Source organism: Sorghum bicolor, chromosome 9, assembly GCF_000003195.3.
Source record: "Sorghum bicolor cultivar BTx623 chromosome 9, Sorghum_bicolor_NCBIv3, whole genome shotgun sequence".
Classification (NCBI taxonomy): Eukaryota; Viridiplantae; Streptophyta; class Magnoliopsida; order Poales; family Poaceae; genus Sorghum; species Sorghum bicolor.
This window is the reverse complement of record NC_012878.2, coordinates 54,503,824-54,525,318: the sequence shown is the minus strand read 5'-3', so window position 1 is coordinate 54,525,318 and position 21,495 is coordinate 54,503,824. Positions and strand designations below refer to the sequence as shown.

At 41.0% G+C, this 21,495-nt stretch overlaps 3 protein-coding genes and 2 non-coding genes across 9 annotated transcripts; 4 read left to right on the top strand and 1 right to left on the bottom strand.

The window, feature by feature from the left end:
* Window positions 2,936-7,483, top strand: LOC110430355 (transmembrane protein 56-like). Of its 2 annotated transcripts, none has more exons than XM_021447956.1 (9): window positions 2,936-3,198; window positions 4,614-4,774; window positions 5,680-5,768; window positions 5,849-5,984; window positions 6,347-6,421; window positions 6,577-6,698; window positions 6,801-6,876; window positions 7,086-7,145; window positions 7,224-7,483. In XM_021447956.1, exons 2-9 carry the CDS (start codon window positions 4,637-4,639, stop codon window positions 7,356-7,358), a joined length of 831 nt encoding a protein of 276 aa, XP_021303631.1. In that variant the 5' UTR covers window positions 2,936-3,198; window positions 4,614-4,636; the 3' UTR covers window positions 7,359-7,483. The 2 variants fall into 2 exon arrangements, with proteins under 2 accessions (XP_021303631.1, XP_021303632.1); XM_021447957.1 differs by lacking the exon at window positions 2,936-3,198 and adding an exon at window positions 3,205-3,611 and having other exon boundaries at window positions 7,224-7,476.
* Window positions 7,562-10,496, top strand: LOC8080101 (probable aspartyl protease At4g16563). The gene has a single exon (XM_002441316.2). It carries the CDS (start codon window positions 8,665-8,667, stop codon window positions 10,135-10,137), a length of 1,473 nt encoding a protein of 490 aa, XP_002441361.2. The 5' UTR covers window positions 7,562-8,664; the 3' UTR covers window positions 10,138-10,496.
* TRNAD-GUC lies at window positions 10,701-10,772 on the top strand. The gene has a single exon. It is a non-coding gene; the product is annotated as a tRNA-Asp (tRNA).
* On the top strand, window positions 11,874-11,945 carry TRNAD-GUC. Its single transcript has one exon. It is a non-coding gene; the product is annotated as a tRNA-Asp (tRNA).
* Window positions 12,179-20,825, bottom strand: LOC8080100 (carnosine N-methyltransferase). Of its 4 annotated transcripts, XM_021447891.1 has the most exons (19): window positions 20,593-20,825; window positions 19,592-19,664; window positions 19,398-19,441; window positions 18,806-18,848; window positions 18,675-18,703; window positions 18,488-18,575; window positions 17,956-18,108; window positions 16,098-16,163; window positions 15,754-15,798; window positions 15,562-15,641; window positions 14,972-15,036; window positions 14,817-14,883; window positions 14,622-14,735; window positions 14,173-14,246; window positions 13,629-13,726; window positions 13,428-13,487; window positions 13,279-13,347; window positions 13,140-13,193; window positions 12,179-12,682 (listed from the first exon to the last, which is right to left on the bottom strand). In XM_021447891.1, exons 1-19 carry the CDS (start codon window positions 20,808-20,810, stop codon window positions 12,611-12,613), a joined length of 1,512 nt encoding a protein of 503 aa, XP_021303566.1. In that variant the 5' UTR covers window positions 20,811-20,825; the 3' UTR covers window positions 12,179-12,610. The 4 variants fall into 4 exon arrangements, with proteins under 4 accessions (XP_021303566.1, XP_021303565.1, XP_021303567.1 ...); XM_021447890.1 differs by having other exon boundaries at window positions 18,488-18,703; XM_021447892.1 differs by lacking the exon at window positions 17,956-18,108.

Genomic DNA, 21,495 nt, shown 5'->3' with positions numbered 1-21,495 from the left:
TCCAATGATAGACTAACTAGAGTTAAAAAATTCGTATCGCGATTTACAGTCAAACTGTGTAATTAGTTTTTGTTTTCCTCTATATTTAGAGCTTCATACATGTGCCGCAAGATTCGATGTGACGGAGAATCTTGAAAACTTTTTAGATTTTGGAGTGAACTAAACAAGGCCTGAATTGATTCTTGTAGATTCATAATGAAATTCTTGTATTCCAAAAAGGCCCAGAGGCTATCCTGTCAAATTCTTGTACAAGTCACTACTCACTGTTGATGACATCAAGCCATGTCAGACTCCACAAAAGCATGTCTGCAATCTTCAATGGAGAAGACGTCTGAAATCTGAATATATATATACATCACGTTTTCTTAGCCCAAGCAACTTGTGCTGGAAAGTGAAAGCTTAAAGTGACGAATCCACTTTCTTCTCTACTCTCAGAAAACCGGAGTTGGAAGGAATCAGTACTGCCGTTTATTCTGATTTACGTTTCCATTTTACAGTGAGCAAATTTCATAGAGATATGTACAAAGCTATCAAGGAACTAGTAGTTTTTGCAATCCTTATAAAAAATAATTCTTCTTCTTCGTGATAATTTGAAGGCTTTCTCAGCCTACTATCCAAAAGCTTCAAATTTCTTATTGCTAGAGAGATATGGGTTGAACAAGGAGCTTACTTGTACTATCTCGTAAGGGAAATATATGACTTACTCCCCTAGTATTTAGACTTTAGTGCTAGGGAGGCACATAATTAGACTTGGTAATTATATACTGGATGAGGAATGTATACAACTACTGCTATAAGAGCAGCTCCAGTGTGCATTGAAAGTTGAAACCGAACCATGGGGAGAGAGAAGGAGTATGGTTCGCTTTCACCACTGCAAGTATCGAACCAAACAAAGCGATTCTTAGGGCAACTTTAGTGGTGAGTCGATTCACGGAAGAAAAAGGACGCCCACGTCAGTTTTGGATGAGTCGGGTTCTGAGCTAAGTGGACTCTATGCACAAATAAATAAAACTATTAAATCTGTGTTGCCAAATAAAAAATAATTTCCTACTTGCTTTGTCCGATCGTTCTCTCATCAGCCGTTTCTGCTTCTTTATTTTAATCGTTCTTGCCGGCAGTGAGTCGACTCATGCAGGTGAATCGGTTCAATCTCTCTCATCGGATGAGTCGATTGCTCCAGTGGTACGAGTCGACTCATGGCTTGCCACCTCATCCTATGAGTCGCTTTTCAAAGCCCACTGGAGAAGCCCTTAGAAGCGGCTCGTACTTTCGCTTCGAACCAAGCCAATAAAAAAATCAGTGAATCGAGTTACTGTCGTCCTTTGGGCACTATTGATAGACAGGAAACAACATGGATGCTACATTTTTTACTCTTTTCTATTCTGCTGTGGCCCCCCACCAACACTGCAGCACTCGAACCATACGTACCATCCGAATGTTAGAATCCATGTCAGCACATAAATCGAACCATACACTGGAGCTGCCCTAACGACAATAAGAAGCACTTCCTACTAGACATGTCAACAGGAAACCCACCTCTTCAACCGACAATCATCCCTTACTTTATACTCTCTCTCTCGTACCAACTTTTAGAGTTGTCCTAAGTCAAGCTTTTGTAATTAAGTTTAGCTAATTTTATAGAAAAAACTATTATCATTTATAACAATAAATAAATATAATGTGAAGAAAATATATTTCATCGTTTAATGATACTAATTTTGTGTCATAAAGTTTTTCTTACTTAATATAAACTTAATTAAACTTATAAAGTAACTTACAACAACCCTAAAAGTTGATTTATTTTAGAGATGAAGGTGGTACTTGATAGATGGGTTTCGTGTCATAAGCCATTGCATTAAATGTTGCCGACTATTGAGACCACGTTACTTGTCACAAAATGTGCAAGACCATTTTTAGCATGCATCTATTTGCCTTTTCTCATACAGTCATACCATGCTCTATGTGTACTCGCTCCATCAAAAAAAGTGATGCTACGAGATACAAAAGATTAACTAGATCTGCATAAAATATATTCAAATATTTATATTTGGAGAACAGATTTGCATAAAATCTAGTCCCCCCCCCTTCTCCAAAAGAGTTCATAATTTGTATTGCAAGAAGACAGATAATTGAAATTTTCATCAAATCTATTAAAAATACTTAGATTTATAATACCAAATAGTATTATTAGATTGATAATGCTATATATACTTAAAGACATAAATGTTGCTGTTACTTTTTATAATTTTTTATCAAACTTTTTTTTTTACTTAGTCAAAACCTAGAAGTGTACTCAGTATTCCTTTTAGAACTAGGGAGTGAAGTCCATCTTTTGGACCTCCTCTATTCAAAACCACCCGTGAAATTTTGGAAGGTTGATTGTGATTGCTTTTACGTTTTTATATAATACATACTTTCTTTGTTCTAAGATTATAAGACGTTTTGTCTAGATACATTAAATTTACTATATATTCAGGTGTACTTCCTCCGTTCTAGTAATGATATTTAGGCCTAGATCACCCTAAAATTTAAAAACTTTTCAAGATTTTCCATCACATCAAATCTTGCGGCACATGTATGAAGCACTAAATATATAAGAAAACAAAAACTAATTGCACAGTTTGTCTGTAATTTACGAGACGAATCTTTTGAGTCTACTTAGTCTATAGTTGGATAATAATTATCAAATACAAACGAAACTGCTACAGTATTGAAATCTAAAAAAAATCGGAACTAAACAAGACCTTAAGTCTATAATAAAGCTATGTATTAAAAAATCTAAAGTATTTTTATAATTTAGAATGAAGTATATATCTATATTATGTGTGTATGATTGAAGAAGTAGGGCATGTTTACTGTCACATTTGCTTTTGCCTTTGTGTTCTTTTTTCTCCAATATATATAATCTCCTTTGCCCTGGGCTTTTTCCTGCCCTTTGCGTCTTCTAGCACGTTCTCCCATCTCCCTCCTCTGCACGTCCCCATCCTGAAGCCTGATTACCACCCGTCCAAGAAACAAGCACAGGGACAAAAGCCACTGAAGCAACCATCAACAAATCAGCATCCTCCAGCTCCAGGCTCCAGGCTTCCAATCCAATCGAGTATCCAATCCGGTTGCTTCTTCTCCGACGCAACCCCAGGCCCGCGGCAACCGCCAGTAGGCAGTACCTCCCTCTTTCGCAACCGCCGCCACGCGCAGGTAACGACCGGTGCCATTCTCGTCCTTCCTTCCCGAGTCCCGACCTTTCCTCCCGGCTTCTCCGCTTGTTCGGCTGCTCTCGCCTGGTGCTGGTAGATTGGGTGCTTCAGCTTCGTCTGATCAGGCGGCGTTAGAGGATCCCCGCGGGTGTATTCCGTTGTGGGTTTCTGACTATCGATTGGTAGTTTTGTCAATCATCTGCAGTAGCCGAGTACAATGGATTCTACTGATAGGGATGTTTAGTACTCTGCACGTTGCGCTTCAATCATCTGCACGTTGCGCTTCGATCTTCGTTTTCCGGCGCATCCAGTCCGTGTGGAAAGCAACGGAGGGTTGATATTATGTAGTTGGGTGTAACAGGAGCATCTGCTGTTGTTTTGGGTTATTTGCACAGTTCCTGCATAAAATTCAAGGTACATGCTATTAAAAGGATATACTCGCTCCATTGTAAATTGTAGCTCGCTTAGCTTTTTCGTAAGTCAAATTTCTCTAACTTTGGCTAAGTTTATTGTTGAGTTGCATCTTGCATGCACCGACCAGTTCAACTCAAAAGCTTAAGTTGTTAATTAAAGGTGAACAATTTACTTATATACTTCAACATTCCCCCTCACACCTCAAATCTGGAAATATGAGTCGTTTGTAGTTAATTTATTTAATTATTATGCCTGTTAAGATTTGAACTCGTCGAGACCTGCGGCTCTGATAATTGTGCATTTTTATTTGGATCTGAACTGAGGGAATATCTGTAAATGATATCGGTGAATGGTGAAATTTTCTGTTGGTAGGGTGTCCAACTGTTACACAACCAACCGAACCCTGGGTCTGCACAAAAGGGGTCTTGCTGAGTGTGTTCCTGGGGCCTCCGGCCTTTGGTCTCTTTTGTCGGCCCTGTTTTGTGATCCTCTTCTTGATGCAATGTCTCAGGGGAGGTCTTTCCCCTAGGGATCAAGTTTCCTTTTTAACGTAAAGGATGCATAACAGGTGGAAATGCACTAGCCATTCCAAATGAGTGAAAATGGGTGAAGGGTTGGATATATGATATTTTCACCAAAGCACTAGTCACCCATGGTAAAAATCCCAATTTGCCCGAAATGTTTCTTCTTTTTGTGCAATTCCAAGTGGTGGAGCTAGGGCCCGGGCTGCCCTAGCTGCAGCACTGGCTCCAAGCCAAAAGGCAATGCAAATCCTCTATAAATTCTACAAATTCGAAAAACATCCAAACAACTTGATCTTGTATTAATACTTCTGGCTCTGGCAACACCCCATTCCACTTGCTGTTACACACCCAATATTCATACTGGGGCCCTACTACCCTAGATACCATGAGACACTTATTATTCATTCTATTATTCAATTTGTTTGTTTGTTTTCCTTTCTATTCTTAATTATCATGCGTCTCCTTGACTTATTAACAGGTGTTGACTTGATAGATCAGATCATGGATTTTCCTGTTGACCCAATCATGGCAGCTAAGGCTTATAAGTATAAAGCAGAACTACTTCTTAAGGAATACTTGCTAGCAGATTCATATGTTCTATACACTTCTGTGTTCGTGGGGCTCCTGATGTGCAAGTTGGTACTGTTATTTACTCACTCCGACTTCATCTGTTAAGTTTGATGCTTAATCTTGCAGTGCATTTACATGGGACCATATATAGACGGAAACAAAAATATATGCGTAAATTGATAGATCAGCTCAGTTTGTTGAGTTTTATTTCGATCCTTAGTATTCATAACTTGATATATCAGCTCAGTAGTTTGTTTGAGTTTCATTTTGAACCTTAGTATTCATAACTTGATAGATCAGCTCAGTGGTTTGTTTGAGTTTCATTTTGAACCTTAGTATTCACTAATTCAATACATGAATCATAAAAACGCTTTCAAAGATTGCTCAAGCCTTTTTTGTGGCAACCTGTGCAAATCTTATTTTTTCTGCTTAATCCTTATTTATAGTTGGAAAGAGAATTAGGTAAGGCCTATAGTTACTTTCTTTTTCCAGTGTGAAAGGTGCCTTCACAGTATTAAGACTCGGAGTTTAGCTATTTTTCTTGAATTTAACTTAATGTGTTCTAAGATGTGCATAAATGGGAAACATTTTGAAAAGAAGAATGACATTTTTGAGCTAACACCTAATGTAAAATAATTCTTTGAAAAAAGCGTACAGTAACTGCATATTTTGCATTGTAAGAGAAAACAAAGCACATGGAAAGTGGATGCAACTTAAGGCAAATGTGGACAGCAGTTCAAAAACAAAAGGAATTTGAACTATAAGATCTTTTCTAAGGCTCAACCAAGTGGCATAGCTAAGCTAAGAGTTGAAATAACTCACGTGCATCAACAGTATGATGTTAATACCAGGCATAGTTTCAGAAATTGAATATGCTGATGATTTCAAGATAATTTTCAGATGATCTGTAACCTCGTATAACATACTAAAGCTCCATCTAATATCTTGATTATTGTTTGTTCTTACTACTTCAGTCCTATGACTTCACACACACAATCAGTTCTGTCTACTTCAAAGGTTATGCCTCTCTTACAAAGATGAAAAAGATTGAATGGAACAACAGGTGAGATTAGCATTGCAATTTATCCAGCAGGTTATCTATAAGTTTCTGATGATACTTGATCTAATCCTTCTCTGTTCCAGAGGAATGTCCACTGTCCATGCAATATTCATTACAATGATGTCAGTATACCTAGTCTTCTTATCAGATTTGTTCTCTGATCAGCTGGATGGTCCAGTAACGTTTCGGACTTCACACCTCTCCAATTTTACATTGGGGGTATGGTATTACTTTGTTGTCACTGTTCTAGCAGGCAGGTTTCTTTGTTGACATATACTCCATCTGGTCACCAAGACTTACCGTATAGGACAAGACTTGGTCCAACCTTAAAAACTACAAACATTAATAACTATTATATTAATTAGTTTGTAAACATGCAAGTTATATGTGTCGATTTGTTTTCAAAATATTTGCAAAATCTCTTATGATTGAAATATTTTAAGAATATATAATCTAGAAGAAATTACTGTTCAAAGATGTGCATTGAAGACCATGCAAAGTCAAATGTGTCAAGTATTTGTGACCAGAGGGAGTATTTTATGTTCCCTGGTCTCATATGACTAAGTTCTCCTTTTTACCAGGTCTCTGTTGGGTACTTCATTGCAGACCTTGCGATGATATTTTGGTTCTACCCTTCTCTTGGTGGTATGGAGTATGTAAGTAAACATGCTACATCATGATGTTGCAATGTTTGTTACCTGGCTATCCGCCCCCTCTTGTCTCTCGTTTTAACATATACATATTGTTCTCATTTGCCCTCTGTAGACTTCATTATCTGCTTGTAAAATTTGCTCCTGGTGTCCTTTGTCAGGTTTTCCACCACATTCTTTGCCTTGTTTGTGCTGTGTATGCTATGCTTTCTGGGGAAGGACAGTTATACGCATACATGTTTCTCATCTCTGAGACTACCACCCCAGGAATCAACCTACGATGGTAAGTGAATAAACTAGCAGGTCACACAAAATGTTGGTTGGATGTTATCTTTGCATCCATCTAAGCTGTTGTTCTACCTCTGTCTACCTCTGTGTCATCAAGGTTCCTTGATGTTGCTGGAAAGAAAAATTCCAAAGCTTACATTGTCAACGGAGTTGCAATGTTCATTACTTGGCTGGTAAGTGCCAAAACACTTCACTTGTCATTTTTATTACAATGACAGTAGATTTCATCCCTAGCAATTAAGGGGAACAGCTTTAACTGGATGCAAATTTTGTTGGCCTAATCAGTATGGTGCCTTTTTTGTTATGGCTACACATTGGATCTCAAAACTCATTGTATAGTGGTTTGCAGTGGGCTAATGTTGAAAGAAATTTCTTAATGCAGATGGTCAGGATAGTTCTGTTCATCTACTTGTTTTATCACATCCTTACAAATTATGATCAGGTATTTGGTGGTTCTAATGAATTCAGTATACGAATTAGACCACTCATATATTTATCAGGTGATACCTTTTGTTGACAGGTTAAGCAGATGGACACTTTTGCTTGTGTTTTGATATCTGTTGCCCCCACCATACTATTCACTATGAATGTAATATGGTTTTCCAAGATCGTAAAAGGTCTCAAGAAGACACTTGCCAAAAGGCATGCTGAATAGGGGAATGTGCATACATGTACATCCACGACCATCTATTCCATCTGTACATTCACTTACAGCTATGTACAAATTTAGTCACAAATGCAGATATGCTGGTAATTCAGCTTTTTCGTCGTGACTGCTCATCTTGTTTTCTGGATGTCCTATGGTTTTGTGTATATGTTTAGGCCTAACTGTGCTGCTTAGTTTAATTTTAATGGTTCATCAATCTGTCAAGTTAGTGCTTTTATATTGGAAAATTTAGGTTTATGCGGTAGCTTCAAAATTTTCACATTCAGATTTCTGAGAGCATGGTTTTGCCCCGGATTCAGTCCCGGTTTTTCCCTTTGCCATTAATTTTGACCATGATGGAGAAAGAAGCTAAGAAAGCAATGAAGTTTTAACAATAATAATAACAAAGCCATTTAGTTCCAAGCAAATTGGGATAGGCATAGGCAATAAAGTCAATAGCAAGGGTTCCCTTTTCCTCATTTAATTTTTCATCTTTGTTCTTGAGATTGAGCCTATTTGTTATTCAGAATTGGTTAGGAGCTTATAAGGATATATTGCAAACTGATATAAGGTTCGACACCATTAAAGCTTAAGTTTGTAAACAATGTGTAAACTGGACATCAAGACCTGAAACCAGGAAAGCTTTTGCGGAAGTTTCTAGTGTGCATATTTTTCATATATTACTCTTGAAATTATAGAGACCATCTGTGGGTTCCAACATGGAAAGGAAATACGGAGAAATAATTCCTGGATCCCACAGAATAGAACTACATTTCTAGTACAATCAACTAAATGCAAGTGTCTGTTGGATTAGCATTGCTCTCTATTAACAAAAGACAAATGGACGACACTAAAGGTTGGAGGTGTCAGAAGTGTTCCAAAATACTAAGAACCCTCCTAGATACCAGCTAATGAAATGCTTGGAAAGTGACCCTCTCGACATCAAAAGTAGTCCCTTTATGTTTGCTATGTTGGCCATGCATGGCAAAAACCTACTACACAAACACTGAAATAGTTATTCCAGCTCATCTTTTAATTGCATAATAACATGGATACATTTGGGTACTGCCCACTACCTGATCATCTTATTTGGCACCGTAAACATAAAAATATCAGCATGGCAGGCATCATTGAGAGCCTTTGATGATCAGATAGCATGCATATATATAGCTGAAATTAATTTCCAGCCAAGAATGCCATCGAATATTATACTTGCGAATTCAATATCTTGATTGTGATGAACACAACTTTCTAAGGCTTATAAATAGCCCAAATTCTCCTCTTATGCTGTATCAGACACTCAGACTCACACAATATGCATCCTTACATTCAGATACACACCATTGTTCTCTGCATCATCATATCCAGCTTCTTCATCAGCTGCAATGCAGAAGATACCAGACCACCCCAGACCCAGAGCAGCCTGGTTCTTGGCCTTAGCCATATCAGATCTCTGTATACCCCATCCATGGCACTTGTGAACTCCACAAGCTATGACTTCTTGGACATCATAGAGCCAGTGACAGCATACACAGACGGCTACCTGCTGTCCCTGAACCTTGGCACTCCCCCACAGGTGTTCCAAGTGTACTTGGACACAGGGAGTGACCTCACCTGGGTCCCCTGTGGCAGCAGCAGCAGCTACCAGTGCCTGGATTGTGGGTCCTCCGTGAAGCCGACTCCGACGTTCCTGCCGTCAGAATCCACGTCGAACACGAGGGACCTCTGCGGGAGCCGCTTCTGCGTCGACGTCCACAGCTCCGACAACAGGTTCGACCCGTGCGCGGCGGCGGGGTGCGCCATCCCGGCCTTCACGGGCGGCCAGTGCCCCAGACCTTGCCCTCCGTTCTCCTACACCTACGGCGGCGGAGCACTGGTCCTCGGCTCCCTCTCCAGGGACTCCGTGACGCTCCATGGAAGCACACACGGCAGCGGCGCCGGCGCCGGCCCTCTCCCCGTGGCCTTCCCTGGCTTCGGCTTCGGCTGCGTGGGCAGCTCCATCAGGGAGCCGCTCGGCATCGCCGGGTTCGGCAGGGGCGCCCTGTCCCTGCCGTCCCAGCTCGGGTTCCTCGGCAAGGGCTTCTCCCACTGCTTCCTCGGCTTCCGGTTCGCGAGGAACCCCAACTTCACCAGCCCGCTGGTGATGGGCGACCTCGCGCTGTCGTCGGCGTCGACGGACGGCGGCTTCGTCTTCACCCCGATGCTGACGAGCGCCACGTACCCGAACTTCTACTACGTCGGCCTGGAGGGTGTCGTCCTCGGAGACGACGACGGCGGCTCCGCCATGGCCGCACCTCCCAGCCTGAGCGGCATCGACGCGCAGGGCAACGGCGGGGTGCTGGTGGACACCGGGACGACGTACACGCAGCTGCCGGACCCGTTCTACGCGTCGGTGCTGGCGTCGCTCATCTCCGCCGCGCCGCCGTACGAGAGGTCCCGCGACCTGGAGGCGAGGACGGGGTTCGACCTCTGCTTCAAGGTCCCCTGCGCGCGCGCCCCGTGCGCGGACGACGAGCTGCCGCCGATCACCCTCCACCTCGCCGGCGGCGCCAGGCTGGCGCTGCCCAAGCTGAGCAGCTACTACCCCGTGACCGCCATCAGGGACTCCGTGGTCGTCAAGTGCCTGCTGTTCCAGAGGATGGAAATGGAAGACGACGGCGATGGCACGAGCGGCGGCGGGCCGGCGGCGGTGCTGGGCAGCTTCCAGATGCAGAACGTGGAGGTCGTGTACGATCTCGCGGCGGGGCGTGTCGGGTTCCGTCCGAGGGACTGCGCGCTTCACGCCTAGTGATAGCGGTGCATCGCACGTACTACGTGTGTACGTACGTGCACTGGCATGCATGGATCGATGGTGCACGCGGTACATGCAACGACAAGCATGACATCTTGTCAGTGCACGATCGAACGGTGCGCGCGTGCATGCCGCAGGCGCTGTTTGGATGTTCGGTTAATTAATCTGATGAGGTGATCCGTACGATGTGCGTGCGGGATTCAAGCGGCCGTACCGTACGTACCAAATACCAAGGCACTAAGAAAAAGGGGAAGTTTCATGCCGCGAGAGCAGGTGGCGTGCAATGGGGAGTCGTTACGAGTAGTACTACCTTTTTTATTGAGACGCAAATAAAAGGCACTTTAGTTATGTCTTTATTGAACGGAGTTTGTGGTAAAGCTTGCGCACGGTTTCCCCGGCTTGATCGAAGTGCCTTTTATTTGCGCGTCTGAATCGTAATGCATGTTGTCCTTTGCTTTTTATGAAAATGTGATGGCGACCGGGATTCAGGTCACTATTCGGCTCTTTTTATACCGAATATATTAGATAAATATAGAAATTATGCACCGTACAACACGTAAGTCGTTGTAGTATAGTGGTGAGTATTTCCGCCTGTCACGCGGACGACCCGGGTTCGATCCCCGGCAACGGCGATACTCTTTTTTTTTTCCCTTTCTTTTCGTCGCTCATCGCGGTTTCAGAACGTGGGCTCGGGCCGAACAATGGAAATGGAATCTTTCGGCGTAAGAGACCGCGGGCTGCGGCAATACATGCAAACACTCCCAGCCGATCACGGCGAGCGAACTTGAGCACACAAATGCGCCATAGAGCTCCTTTTTTCTCTTTACTTCAAAATCCAAATTTGTCTTTTTTTAAGACATAGATTGTCGATGGGACATTGGAAAGAAACCGGCGTACCCTTCTCGTAAGTCGTACATAGTTCAGATTATTTTTATTCATAAGAGTATTCTATATTAGACAAATTCTGCACTAATTATTTTCCATTTAAAACATTTCGAGACTAATATTAATATAGTTGTATAAAGAGTACATTATTTTGCCCGAACTTCAAATAGTTTAGCGTTAACTTACATGGTCTCATATTATTGGTCTACGGAGAATCAAAGTAAAATTTAGCAATGAGTCACAAAATGCTATGGTTTTTTCATATATGATTTCTGAAGTTATTTAGAAGTAATCGCCAAGATGGTACACCTTTTCTTATATTGAAAAAAAAGTGAACACACAAACATACCCGTGCCGTTTGAGCGATCGCACGACCACTAGCTGAGGCGGCGAGTAGGGTCATGATCATCCACGTCAAGACAAGAAACCAAAAAAAACAATTCTTGTACCGCTTTGGATCGAGCATCTAGCTCTATGGTTCTAGAGAAAAGGAATCAGCACTTTCTTTGTTCCAATAAACACAACTTATTTTTGAAAGTTTGTGTTGGGAGTTTAAGCACAGGCCCTTTCATGCCTTTGTGTACTGTTTTTTTTTTTTTTGAAACAAAGGAAAGACCTTTGTCAAGTTTTATATGTACAAAAGTGTGGGCTCAAGACTTCAAGCTAACACCCAGCGTTGGGCCTGCTCCGAGTGTTTTCTGCTAGAAGTGCATTGAGCACGGAATCGACTCGTGGTCTCGTGGAGCGGGCGGACGCATACATCCGCGCGGAGTAGGCGACAGTCGTAGCCTCGTAGGCGTGGTAGACAATACAGTGAATATGGAGATATAGGCGACCTTAACAACAAAGTCGTTGTAGTATAGTGGTGAGTATTCCCGCCTGTCACGCGGGTGACCCGGGTTCGATCCCCGGCAACGGCGCTTCTTTTTTAAAATTTTTGCTACATCGCTTTTAACTGCTGTTTAATTCATTGCTCATCCTTACAGTTCATAACACACAATTTGAATATCTGTCGGAGTTCAAGAAGTATGGAACAGTTTGGTTCACAAAATTGTAATCCTTTCATATTTTCTGTTCAAGAAGTATGGAACAGTTGGGTTCACACATTGCAATCCTTTCGTATTTTCCTTGGATTGGAAGATCAAGCGTTACAGTTCTACCAACAATGCATCTCATATATGATCACCAGACCCATACACGCCTTTATATTGCTCATCCTTACAGTTCATAATACAATTTGAATATCTGTCAGAGTTCAAGAAGTATGGAACAGTTTAATTCACAAATTGTAATCCTTTCCTATTTTCCTTAGAAGATCAAGCGTTACAGTTCTACCAGCAATGCATCTCATTTTTGCTCACCAGACCCATACACGCCTTTATACCCTAGCTAGCTCATCCTTTTATCCTAGACATCGCCCATTTCCTATGTGATGCCAATTATATTCTGTGAATCAGGCAGCTCATCTGATTTATGTATATGTTACTATGTAACCCAGTCTGGCACGGAATGTGGAGTTCGAATACAGTGGTTAATGACGATGGCACTAAATCTAATTGATCGTCAACCATGGATGATCTTCACTTCAACGGGGCTTACAAGCTTTTGACCGAGATGCATCCTTCCTCATTGTCCAGAATGCTGCATGGTACCGATTCTGCAACTCGATAGAGGTACAAATAAGACAGGCGCTCATACTAAACACAAGCAGGGACTAGAGTGTCAGAAGTCAATTAACAGAACTCAGCCCAGCTCTAAACGTAGCTTTTCTGAACTGAACTTTCAAAAGTTGCACTAACCCAACCCATATACAACCACAGTCGAGCCGAATATCCAGTAACTACAAGGTACCAGCCCAGCCATTGATTGTATGAAATGGAAGTTAAAGTCAATGTAAGCAATCATAGAATGGACCTCACAAATTAAACCACCACCTAGCTTTTTGGCGACACTTAAGGTTTGTTTGGCTGCATATGGGTTGAGAGGTATTGGGGTGGATAATTAGTTAATTTTACACCCCAATGCCTCCAAACCATGTGGATTGAGGTGGATTGGTGTGCAGCCAAACAAGCCTTTAATTAGAAGAATCGTCACCTCAAAGATTAGAAGGTTACCTGCATCATTGCTTTCATGTTTGAAGTGTAAGTAGTTTCTATCATTTTCTCCACCTGCAAATCACATATCAAAGTACACCATGTCAACAACACCCTTTCACCCAAAAACCCAAAATAGATTTAGTGCAGAAACCCTCACCTCCATTGTAAATCCATAATGGTAAGCAACTTTTTTCACATCTTCCAAACTTAATTCGATAGACATATCCTGAGTCCAAGGAGATAAATTTGTAACTTCGAAGTAAAGATACAACACTTCAATGTAAATAATGGGAGTCAGATCATTACATCATCTGGCCCATATGAATCAGCAAAGTGATATAGAAGGGGACCCAAGTTAATCCAGACCTGTTCATTGAAATTAACACAGTTAAGAGGAGGAACAGTTTTAATACTGGTAAAGAATTAATACTGGTAAAGAAACAGCATGTATGTAATTATGAACTTCCCTATAAATTGGAAGAATCAGTTCATAGCATGAGAACTCACCCCACCATCCTTCAGAACTTTTGATATGATCTCGATATATTCAACAATATTGTGTGCCGTGTCAAGGAAGAAGCAAGTTACAACAGCATCCCATGCAGCTGGAACAACAGATAGTATTGCAAAGAATGTTAAAATTGCATTGCTCCATCATACATGTCTGAAGCCTAAATGTGACAACACAGGAGTGAGAAATAAAAGGTGCAAACATCAAACTTCAGCCTGGAATTAGGGTGTAAAACTGTAGCAAAGGATCAAAGCAGGCAGTAGTGTTACTGATTCTGACTTCTGAGACATACTCCATTTAGAAGAATGTTAGATTATTTCTTTTCAGATGATTGTATCATGCTCTCACGATTTGTGCAAAGAAATTGAGTACTTGAAGAAGATAAGACAAACAGTGGACATAACAGATACATCCAGAAAAGGTCAGCTTGCCCTAGAACAGTGAATTTTTATTTTATTTTATTTATTTATTTAAAGTTAGATTGCTGCCCTGTGAACTATCTATATTCTTATAGAGAATTGGTCCAGTGAGTCATCTTACATTCTTGGCTTTCCTCACTGTAGACCTCTACAAAGTCCCCAGCACACATTGAAAATCCCTCTGTGATACCTGCACTGTTGATAGGGGAAAAAAAGATTCAGAAATAAGTGAGCATACAGCTGAGTGTGGCACAGCCAAACCAAAGAAAAGATAAAAACTGAATGTATCTCTTTTTTGAAAGAAGTGTGACTAAACATCCAGTGCAAGCAAATATTCAGTTTTTATACCTACATATAATGCTAAATGACTTAACAAACCCAAGCTTTAGACCCAAACTACAGAATAAAAATGAATGTTAGATTATACATTCTAAATGCAAAAGGACATTTGACTACTAAATTTAAGTATTTCAACCCAAAGGTCACATTTTTGTAGGAAAAGTAGGACACATCATAGTGAAGGGGTACTGACACTGATAACAAAACATGGGATAATACTATAATAGGCACCTTGAGGGATGAATATCAGGAAATGAAACAGGACGAAGTTGATCGTTGTCTGAAAGAGAATTGCAGTTGCTGTGTATCCAAGGATATATGGTCCATTCATTAGCCTCTTGAGTGCTGACAAAAAATAGTGATATCATTAGCACTACGAAGAATAAATAGGTTGGTTCGTAGCTTATATTTGATAGATTGACATACTGGTTCAAGATGAAATTTGAACAGATCAGCATGTAGTATGAGAATTCATTCCCTTGGCTTACAAAACCTGCCCAGGGTTAAAAAAAATAATAAAAATATAGCATCAAGAAATAAATGATTTAGCTAGATTTAGATCAAGAATTTTATTACAGTACCCAGAGAAGATATCTCAAGAGCCAATCTCCCAAGCCCAGCACCAGGGACAAGACATGAAGGAGGCCTATGAAGTTTGAGAAACAAATCAATAATGCAAGAGCAAAAGTGAATACCAAAGTATCTTCTATATTATTTTTTATGTTGAGATGCTTGCAATAATATCATCGACAGCTAGCAGCAGGTATAAGTGATATGCTACATAATAACATGCCTATGAAGACAATAAAAATCTGCGAGAAGAGTTTTCCTCCAAAAAAATATTCTTAGAGCTTATTTAAGTAACAAATCTGATAAGAACAAAATTGCAACCTCACATAGTTCTTGGCCCTGATTAGAGTTAAACACAGCTTCTTTACGATTGTTGATAACAAACATCCCATCCTGCCCACCCACATACACACACAAGCACACCCACAGGTAAAAAGGTAACAGCAATGCATACATATATGGATGCAAGATCCATGCAAGCACACTAGTGAACACAAACACACAAAAAAATGCCAAAAGATACGCTACTGTCAGTATTCACTGTTGAAAGATCAGTCCCATTAAGTCATTATTGATTTGACAAGACATGGGCAAGGTTTACCTCTGATCACTCCGGTTAGGAAAAAGACGATTAAGCTCCTCGAGAATGGGCTTATAGCACTCATCACGTTCCTTTTGACCCTGGAACAGTACAAGTAACAAAAACAGCAGTATGTTTCAACACTGTATTCAAACATATACACTAAAAGGAACTCTGATTCAAGCCCGTTCACAGTAGATAACAGAAAATTACCTCCTCGCCCCAATCTCTCACGATATTTCTTACTATGCATCTTACCTGCATAAATCATAACAAGATGACTGATAGAAGCAGCAAAGGATGGAAAATGCCAAAAAATAATGCAAACTGCTGAGTAATTGCATTTGCAGGCAAACCATCAAGTTCACACAGAAATCAAATAGCAAGTTTTCAGCAATTAAATTCTCATGGGCATAAAGATAGAAATCAACACAAACGAAACGCAGCAACATCACATGCTTCTTTGATGGTCAACCAATATACCATTCGCTAACTTCCACTTATAGCATTATATTATCCCTCCATCTGCAAATCAGTTGAATCAGAATAGTCCTTACCTTGTCAACATCAATTGGAGGAACATTCAACTTGAACAATGAAGCTGTGCAGTGCCGCGGTGTTACCTAAAACAATTAAACAGGGATCAATATTCCACAGATATTTGAACATAATTTTATGCAAGCAGAAGCCAAAAGGTACCAGAAGGATATACAAAAAAAAAAGGAATCACTGAATCAGTGCACAATACACAATGCACAGAAAAATGTCAGTGCTCAATACGCCAAAAATAGTTTGCAAAATGATGTGTGATATCCTGTACCAAACTTTGGATTAGTTTGCTACTACCTGAAACTTTTAGGCTTTTTTGGAAGGAAAAAGTCAAAATTACCCTCCCCCAAGTTTGGCCTGTCTCCAGACAATAACCCCTTAAACTAACCTTTGGTACGACTTGCTCTCCCAACTATTTCAAGACCTAATCGACCCCTTAATAATATTTTGTTTCTCCATGTACAAGTTCAGTTTAAGACTTCGTATTAGATGTGATGGAATATGATCCGAATTCTAATGTGAGTCTTGCAGGGACGCCTGGAGGGCCCACGGTTCAGGTTATATATTTAGTGGATTCGCTTCCATATTTGACTGCATCAGTCCATCCTATAAATACATCATGTAAGCCGCACGGGAAGAGCTGACGACTCATTGTATTCCCTGCGTTTTGTGAACTCTTATCATAGTGAAGATCGCCGGTTGGCACCCGTGGTTTTTCCCGCAAGGGTTTTCCATGTAAAAATCTGTGTCTCGTCTTCAATCTTTATTTGCATTATTTGCTAACATGATGCCCTGACCTATAAAAAATGATTAAAAAATCACAATGTGTTTTTATTATGATGTCCACTATCACATCACCAAATTTAACTTCAAACTCAACTTGTATACAGAGAGAGAAAGAGAGCAAAAAAAGAAAGATCTTATTAATGGGTAGATTGGACCAATTGGAATAGGGTTTCAAATTTGCATGGTGTTCAATCTTCTGAGTTCCTCCACAACAAGCTTTGATGAATGGTGTACCAGGCAAGTTTATTCAGCATCAAACAGAGCTGTGACAAGGGGTGCGACAAGGGGATCCTTTGTCCCAAATGCTCTGTATTATTGTCATGGCTATTCTAAATGCCTTGATAAATAACGCAAGTGATATTGGACTGCTGCAGCCCCTCCAACCTTGTGGTTCTAGTCAAAAGGTTTCTCTATATGCCGTCCCAGAATATATCAGGATGAGCATTTAGTTCTGTGCAGATATCTTAGCACAATTGATTATTTAGTGCAATTTCAAATCTAGAAATGGGAATATGCAATTTTAATTCTCCGTGGAGTAGTATTTCCCATTTAAAAAGTATGACATATCCATGCCTTACTCCTCGAGATTCATGATAACAAAATTCAAGTATGATTCCAAAGTAATATTCTGCATTACTCCCTCCGTCCCACCAAAAAATGCAATCGGAGGACCAGACACAGATACCAATACAACATGAAAAACTACCAGAATACCCCTATGAACTGATTTGACATCTTTGTAATCATTGCAAACAACAACAGTTTAGCAGTAGCAATACAATAGGAGGTATTACACGTGTAACATTAGCAAAAGTTTTGGAGAACAATCTAGAGACACAGCCATTACACGTGTCGTTACAGAAACCTCACTCACAGTTTGAAAGTGTTTTGGGATGATTTTTTTTTTAATTTAATGATGAGAAGTCTCGTGCGTGAACTGGCAGCATCCCTCATCCTAGGCCTGATGTAGTAGGCTGGTAGGCTACTTCAGCGTTTTTTTGGGAATTTTTTGAATGTCTCAATTGCATTTTTTGTTGGGACAGAGGGAGTATGCGATTGTGAATTATTGCAATAACTTGCTTTTTGAATAGCAGAAGATGCAGAGACATCTTTATCCAGGCAATAAGCTGCTCCACTCATATCTTTATCACCATTACATGCAATGCCTGCACCTTGAGACATCCCCATGTTGCCAACAGGCTGGGAGCAGCCTGCCATGAGATCTTCCCCACCCTGTTTGATGTTTATATTTAATCAATCAAACTCTACATGCAACATGATGAAATCTTCAACAGCATATGACCAGTGAAATGATTTACAAGATGTTTCTGGATGAAAGCACCAATATATTTTTTTTTCTCGAACTACGCAGGAGATCTGAGTGTCGTTTAGTTAAGATAGAGAAATACAAGACATGCTGGATTTAGAAAGAAACCCAGCAAGAGTAATTCACTGAGCTTTGATGCTCCAGCCATGCACTATAAACTGCACTCGTCTCTGAAGGAGTGCATGGATACTAGGCAAAGTTCCTTCGAATACACAAGAATTCCGGTGCTTCCAAACTTCCCAGGAACCCATATATACGTAAAAGAAGGATTCATACAGGTCATACCTTCTTATTATCAGTTTCTCTTGAAGATTCATGTGTCTTGGTATCTTCTTTGGGACTATCATGCTGCTCATCCAATGACAAATTGCTTCTGGAGATAGAAATTATAGAGCAATCACCCCTCTCGCTGGAATGAGTGCAACCCATATGACTATGGTCATGCAAGTTCGATGGATCAGCATCTACATACTGACTCATGTCAAAAGGAGGTTCAAATGCCTGCAATTTTCATTTTAAATAATACAATCATGTGCATTGCAGTTTTTGACACAAGATATGCATTGCAGCTATCGCCAAATAAAGAGTCTCAAAAGATCATACCTCAAGCATGTTCATGATAAAAGATGCATTCATGGATATACACCTGTCAAGTAATAATGTGTCAAATAAACCTATCAGCAGTAAGCATGAAGGCTTTTTTTTTTATAATGACTACATGAATTAACACCATCTAAAGCACAGAGCTTAAGCACATCTAAGATGTACAGCAGCATCAAACCAAAGACAAGTTAATCAAGGAACATGTAGAGAATTAATCATAAAAAAGCATTGGCTCTTTTTTTTAGAATGTTTAAATAAAGAGTCATGGTTCGTGAAGTTAGAGCGCGTCAGAAAATCTCAAATACTACAAAGCAAGAGAACTATTTATCAGCACTACTCCCTACGTTCCAAATTGTAAGTCGTTTTAGTTTTGACCAAGTTTATAGAAACAATGAACAAACATCTACCACATCAAACAAGATTCATTAGATACACCATGAAATATATTTTATATTTGATATCGTAGTTGTTACTATATTTTTCTATAAACTTCATCAAAGTTAAAAAAGTTTAGCTTAGGACAAAACTAAAACGACTTACAATTTGAAACAGAGTAGATGATTACAAGCATGAAGCACAGAATGTTACTTACCATCTCAGTCTTTGGTACTTCAGACCAAGGTGGAAAAGAAGTTCCTACACAGAAAACGAATAAATGTGCGAGCGCATATTGCATTAGGTGATCTATATAAACCAAATGAACTCTAGATGAGAAAGAGGAACAACTGGGATAAAAAAAAAGAAAACATGTGATGACTATGACTATGAATATATAATTATATAAACCTTGTGCGCGGGAGGAAGCATTTTGAATGACCGCTCATATCTCTTGACATCCCTTTCTGCAGCATCTTGATAGCTATGACAACCACCATAACAAATGTTTTCAATCAGTGTAAAAGGGTGGAGCTAGAATTTTCTCAGGTATATTGTTCAATATCACTTCATGCTCGGAATAAAACTCAACAGTTGATTAGCTATCTTATGTTGCATATACAGACAAAATTTCTAAATGAGCCAACAGTTGACAAGAAACTACAGATGACCTCCATTGAACATTTTAAGGATGCTAGATTGGTCAACTACTCAACTATGTCCAAAATGCTTAATGTAGGCAATTTACCATGCTGCCATCAAATGCACCCCCTGATGGCATCAATCAACATGTAGGGATGCTCGAACCCACTTACCCACTTGAATTCCTAATCCACCACCACCACCAAAAGACAGCACAGTGCTAGAAAACCCCATGTTACTCAGCATGTATCTCTCCCTGTCCCTTGTAAGATGAATGTAACAAGCTAAGGAAAAGCAACAGGAATTTCACCGGGTCTAGCACCACTACCAGTAACCCTGATTCACTAATAACTGTCTCCTCAAACTACCAATAATCTCTCTATCTATGAGTGGGGGTTCGCATGGTGCCGTGCTGTTCGGGCACAGCATAAGTGCCTTACTCTCTCGAGAAAACCAGAAAGCAATCAGCGCAGCGGAATCCCTGCCACCGCCCAATCGACTCCTGGTAGCATCTCACTCTCTCGAACCAGAGAGCGCCCACGAACCCTACGACTCACTCTTAAGCATCAGAGCACACTATCCGCCCCTCCAAACTCCAGGCCAGCCCAACAAGCCATCGTCCCAGGGTTTGTACCAGCACGCGGAACCGCTTCTAGCACCGAGTTCCGCCGTTTATGCACTTCCAATCAACTGCCGCGGCGGTGACGCCGTAGGAATGAATGGGGGCTAATTCGCCAGGGTAGAAGAGTAGGCGGGATGGGTGCGCGTACTTGGCGTAGGCGGCGATGATGCGGCGGAGGGACTTGATCTCGAGGGCCTCCTCCTGCTCGGTGTACCGCCGCTCACCCATCTTCTCCGGCGGCGGCGAGGTGGACTGTTTTTCTGGATGTGTTAATAATCGGCGGCTCCCAAATATTGCAGGTGACAGGCCATCATTAGTTTGCTTGATATTTTTTTTCTCCTCAAATGGCTGACAGTGAGAGGCCATGTCACGTGCAATCCTCATGCGTATGCATCAGGGTCCGGCACTCCGGCCTTGCTATCTGTGCTCCAGTCCATGGTTGACAGATCTCTACCCCTAAATCACCAGTTAAAAATTTTTTAACCCCGTCCTAAATTACTTGCTTCTAGAGATAACCTTCACAACTCCACCCAAACTTACCTTAAAAAAACTCCACCCAAACTTATGCACCAATAAATACATTCTAGAAATGTGCGCAGAATCTTTATTTACTCAACCATATCTAAGTGTCGTCGTTTAATGGATCTTCCTCCCGCACACCCTCCCTCTGCCTCTAGCTCCCCCCCTCTCACCCCCTCCCTCCCAACCTCCAATCACGAAACCCGCGACCACGGTTTGGTACTCGTGCAGTTGTCTTTTTTTTCGAAAACCATCTCTTCGCATCTCTCTTTACTCATGACGTAGATCTCCGCCTCTCGTTTGTTGATGTCGTACGAGCATTGCCTTCGCACCCGCTCCTCCTCCCCTAAACCTCCTCTTCTCTCTTGCTGCCACGAGGCACGGCTCAGCTCCTCCTTGAAGCGGGCACGAGAAAAGAGGTTTAGGAGAGAAGGAATGGGTGCAACAGTGATGCGCGTATGGCGGCGGCGAACGGGAGACAGAGACCCGCGTCGGAGCAGGGTAAGAGATGAGAACAAATGGTGTTTGAAAA

What these genes read in the sequence shown, in the direction of transcription:
- LOC110430355 (XM_021447956.1), top strand. Translation starts at nt 4,637, where the DNA reads ATGGATTTTCCTGTTGACCCAATCATGGCAGCTAAGGCTTATAAGTAT. An exon ending in AAGATTGAATGGAACAACAG is followed by an intron (nt 5,769 to 5,848) that starts GTGAGATTAGCA and finishes TCTCTGTTCCAG; the next exon opens with AGGAATGTCCACTGTCCATG. An exon ending in TCCTTACAAATTATGATCAG is followed by an intron (nt 7,146 to 7,223) that starts GTATTTGGTGGT and finishes TTTTGTTGACAG; the next exon opens with GTTAAGCAGATGGACACTTT.
- LOC8080101 (XM_002441316.2), top strand. Translation starts at nt 8,665, where the DNA reads ATGCATCCTTACATTCAGATACACACCATTGTTCTCTGCATCATCATA.
- LOC8080100 (XM_021447890.1), bottom strand. Translation starts at nt 20,810, where the DNA reads ATGGCCTCTCACTGTCAGCCATTTGAGGAGAAAAAAAATATCAAGCAA. An exon ending in ATTCATATGGGCCAGATGAT is followed by an intron (nt 13,348 to 13,427) that starts GTAATGATCTGA and finishes CCTTGGACTCAG; the next exon opens with GATATGTCTATCGAATTAAG. An exon ending in ATTATGGATTTACAATGGAG is followed by an intron (nt 13,194 to 13,278) that starts GTGAGGGTTTCT and finishes TGTGATTTGCAG; the next exon opens with GTGGAGAAAATGATAGAAAC.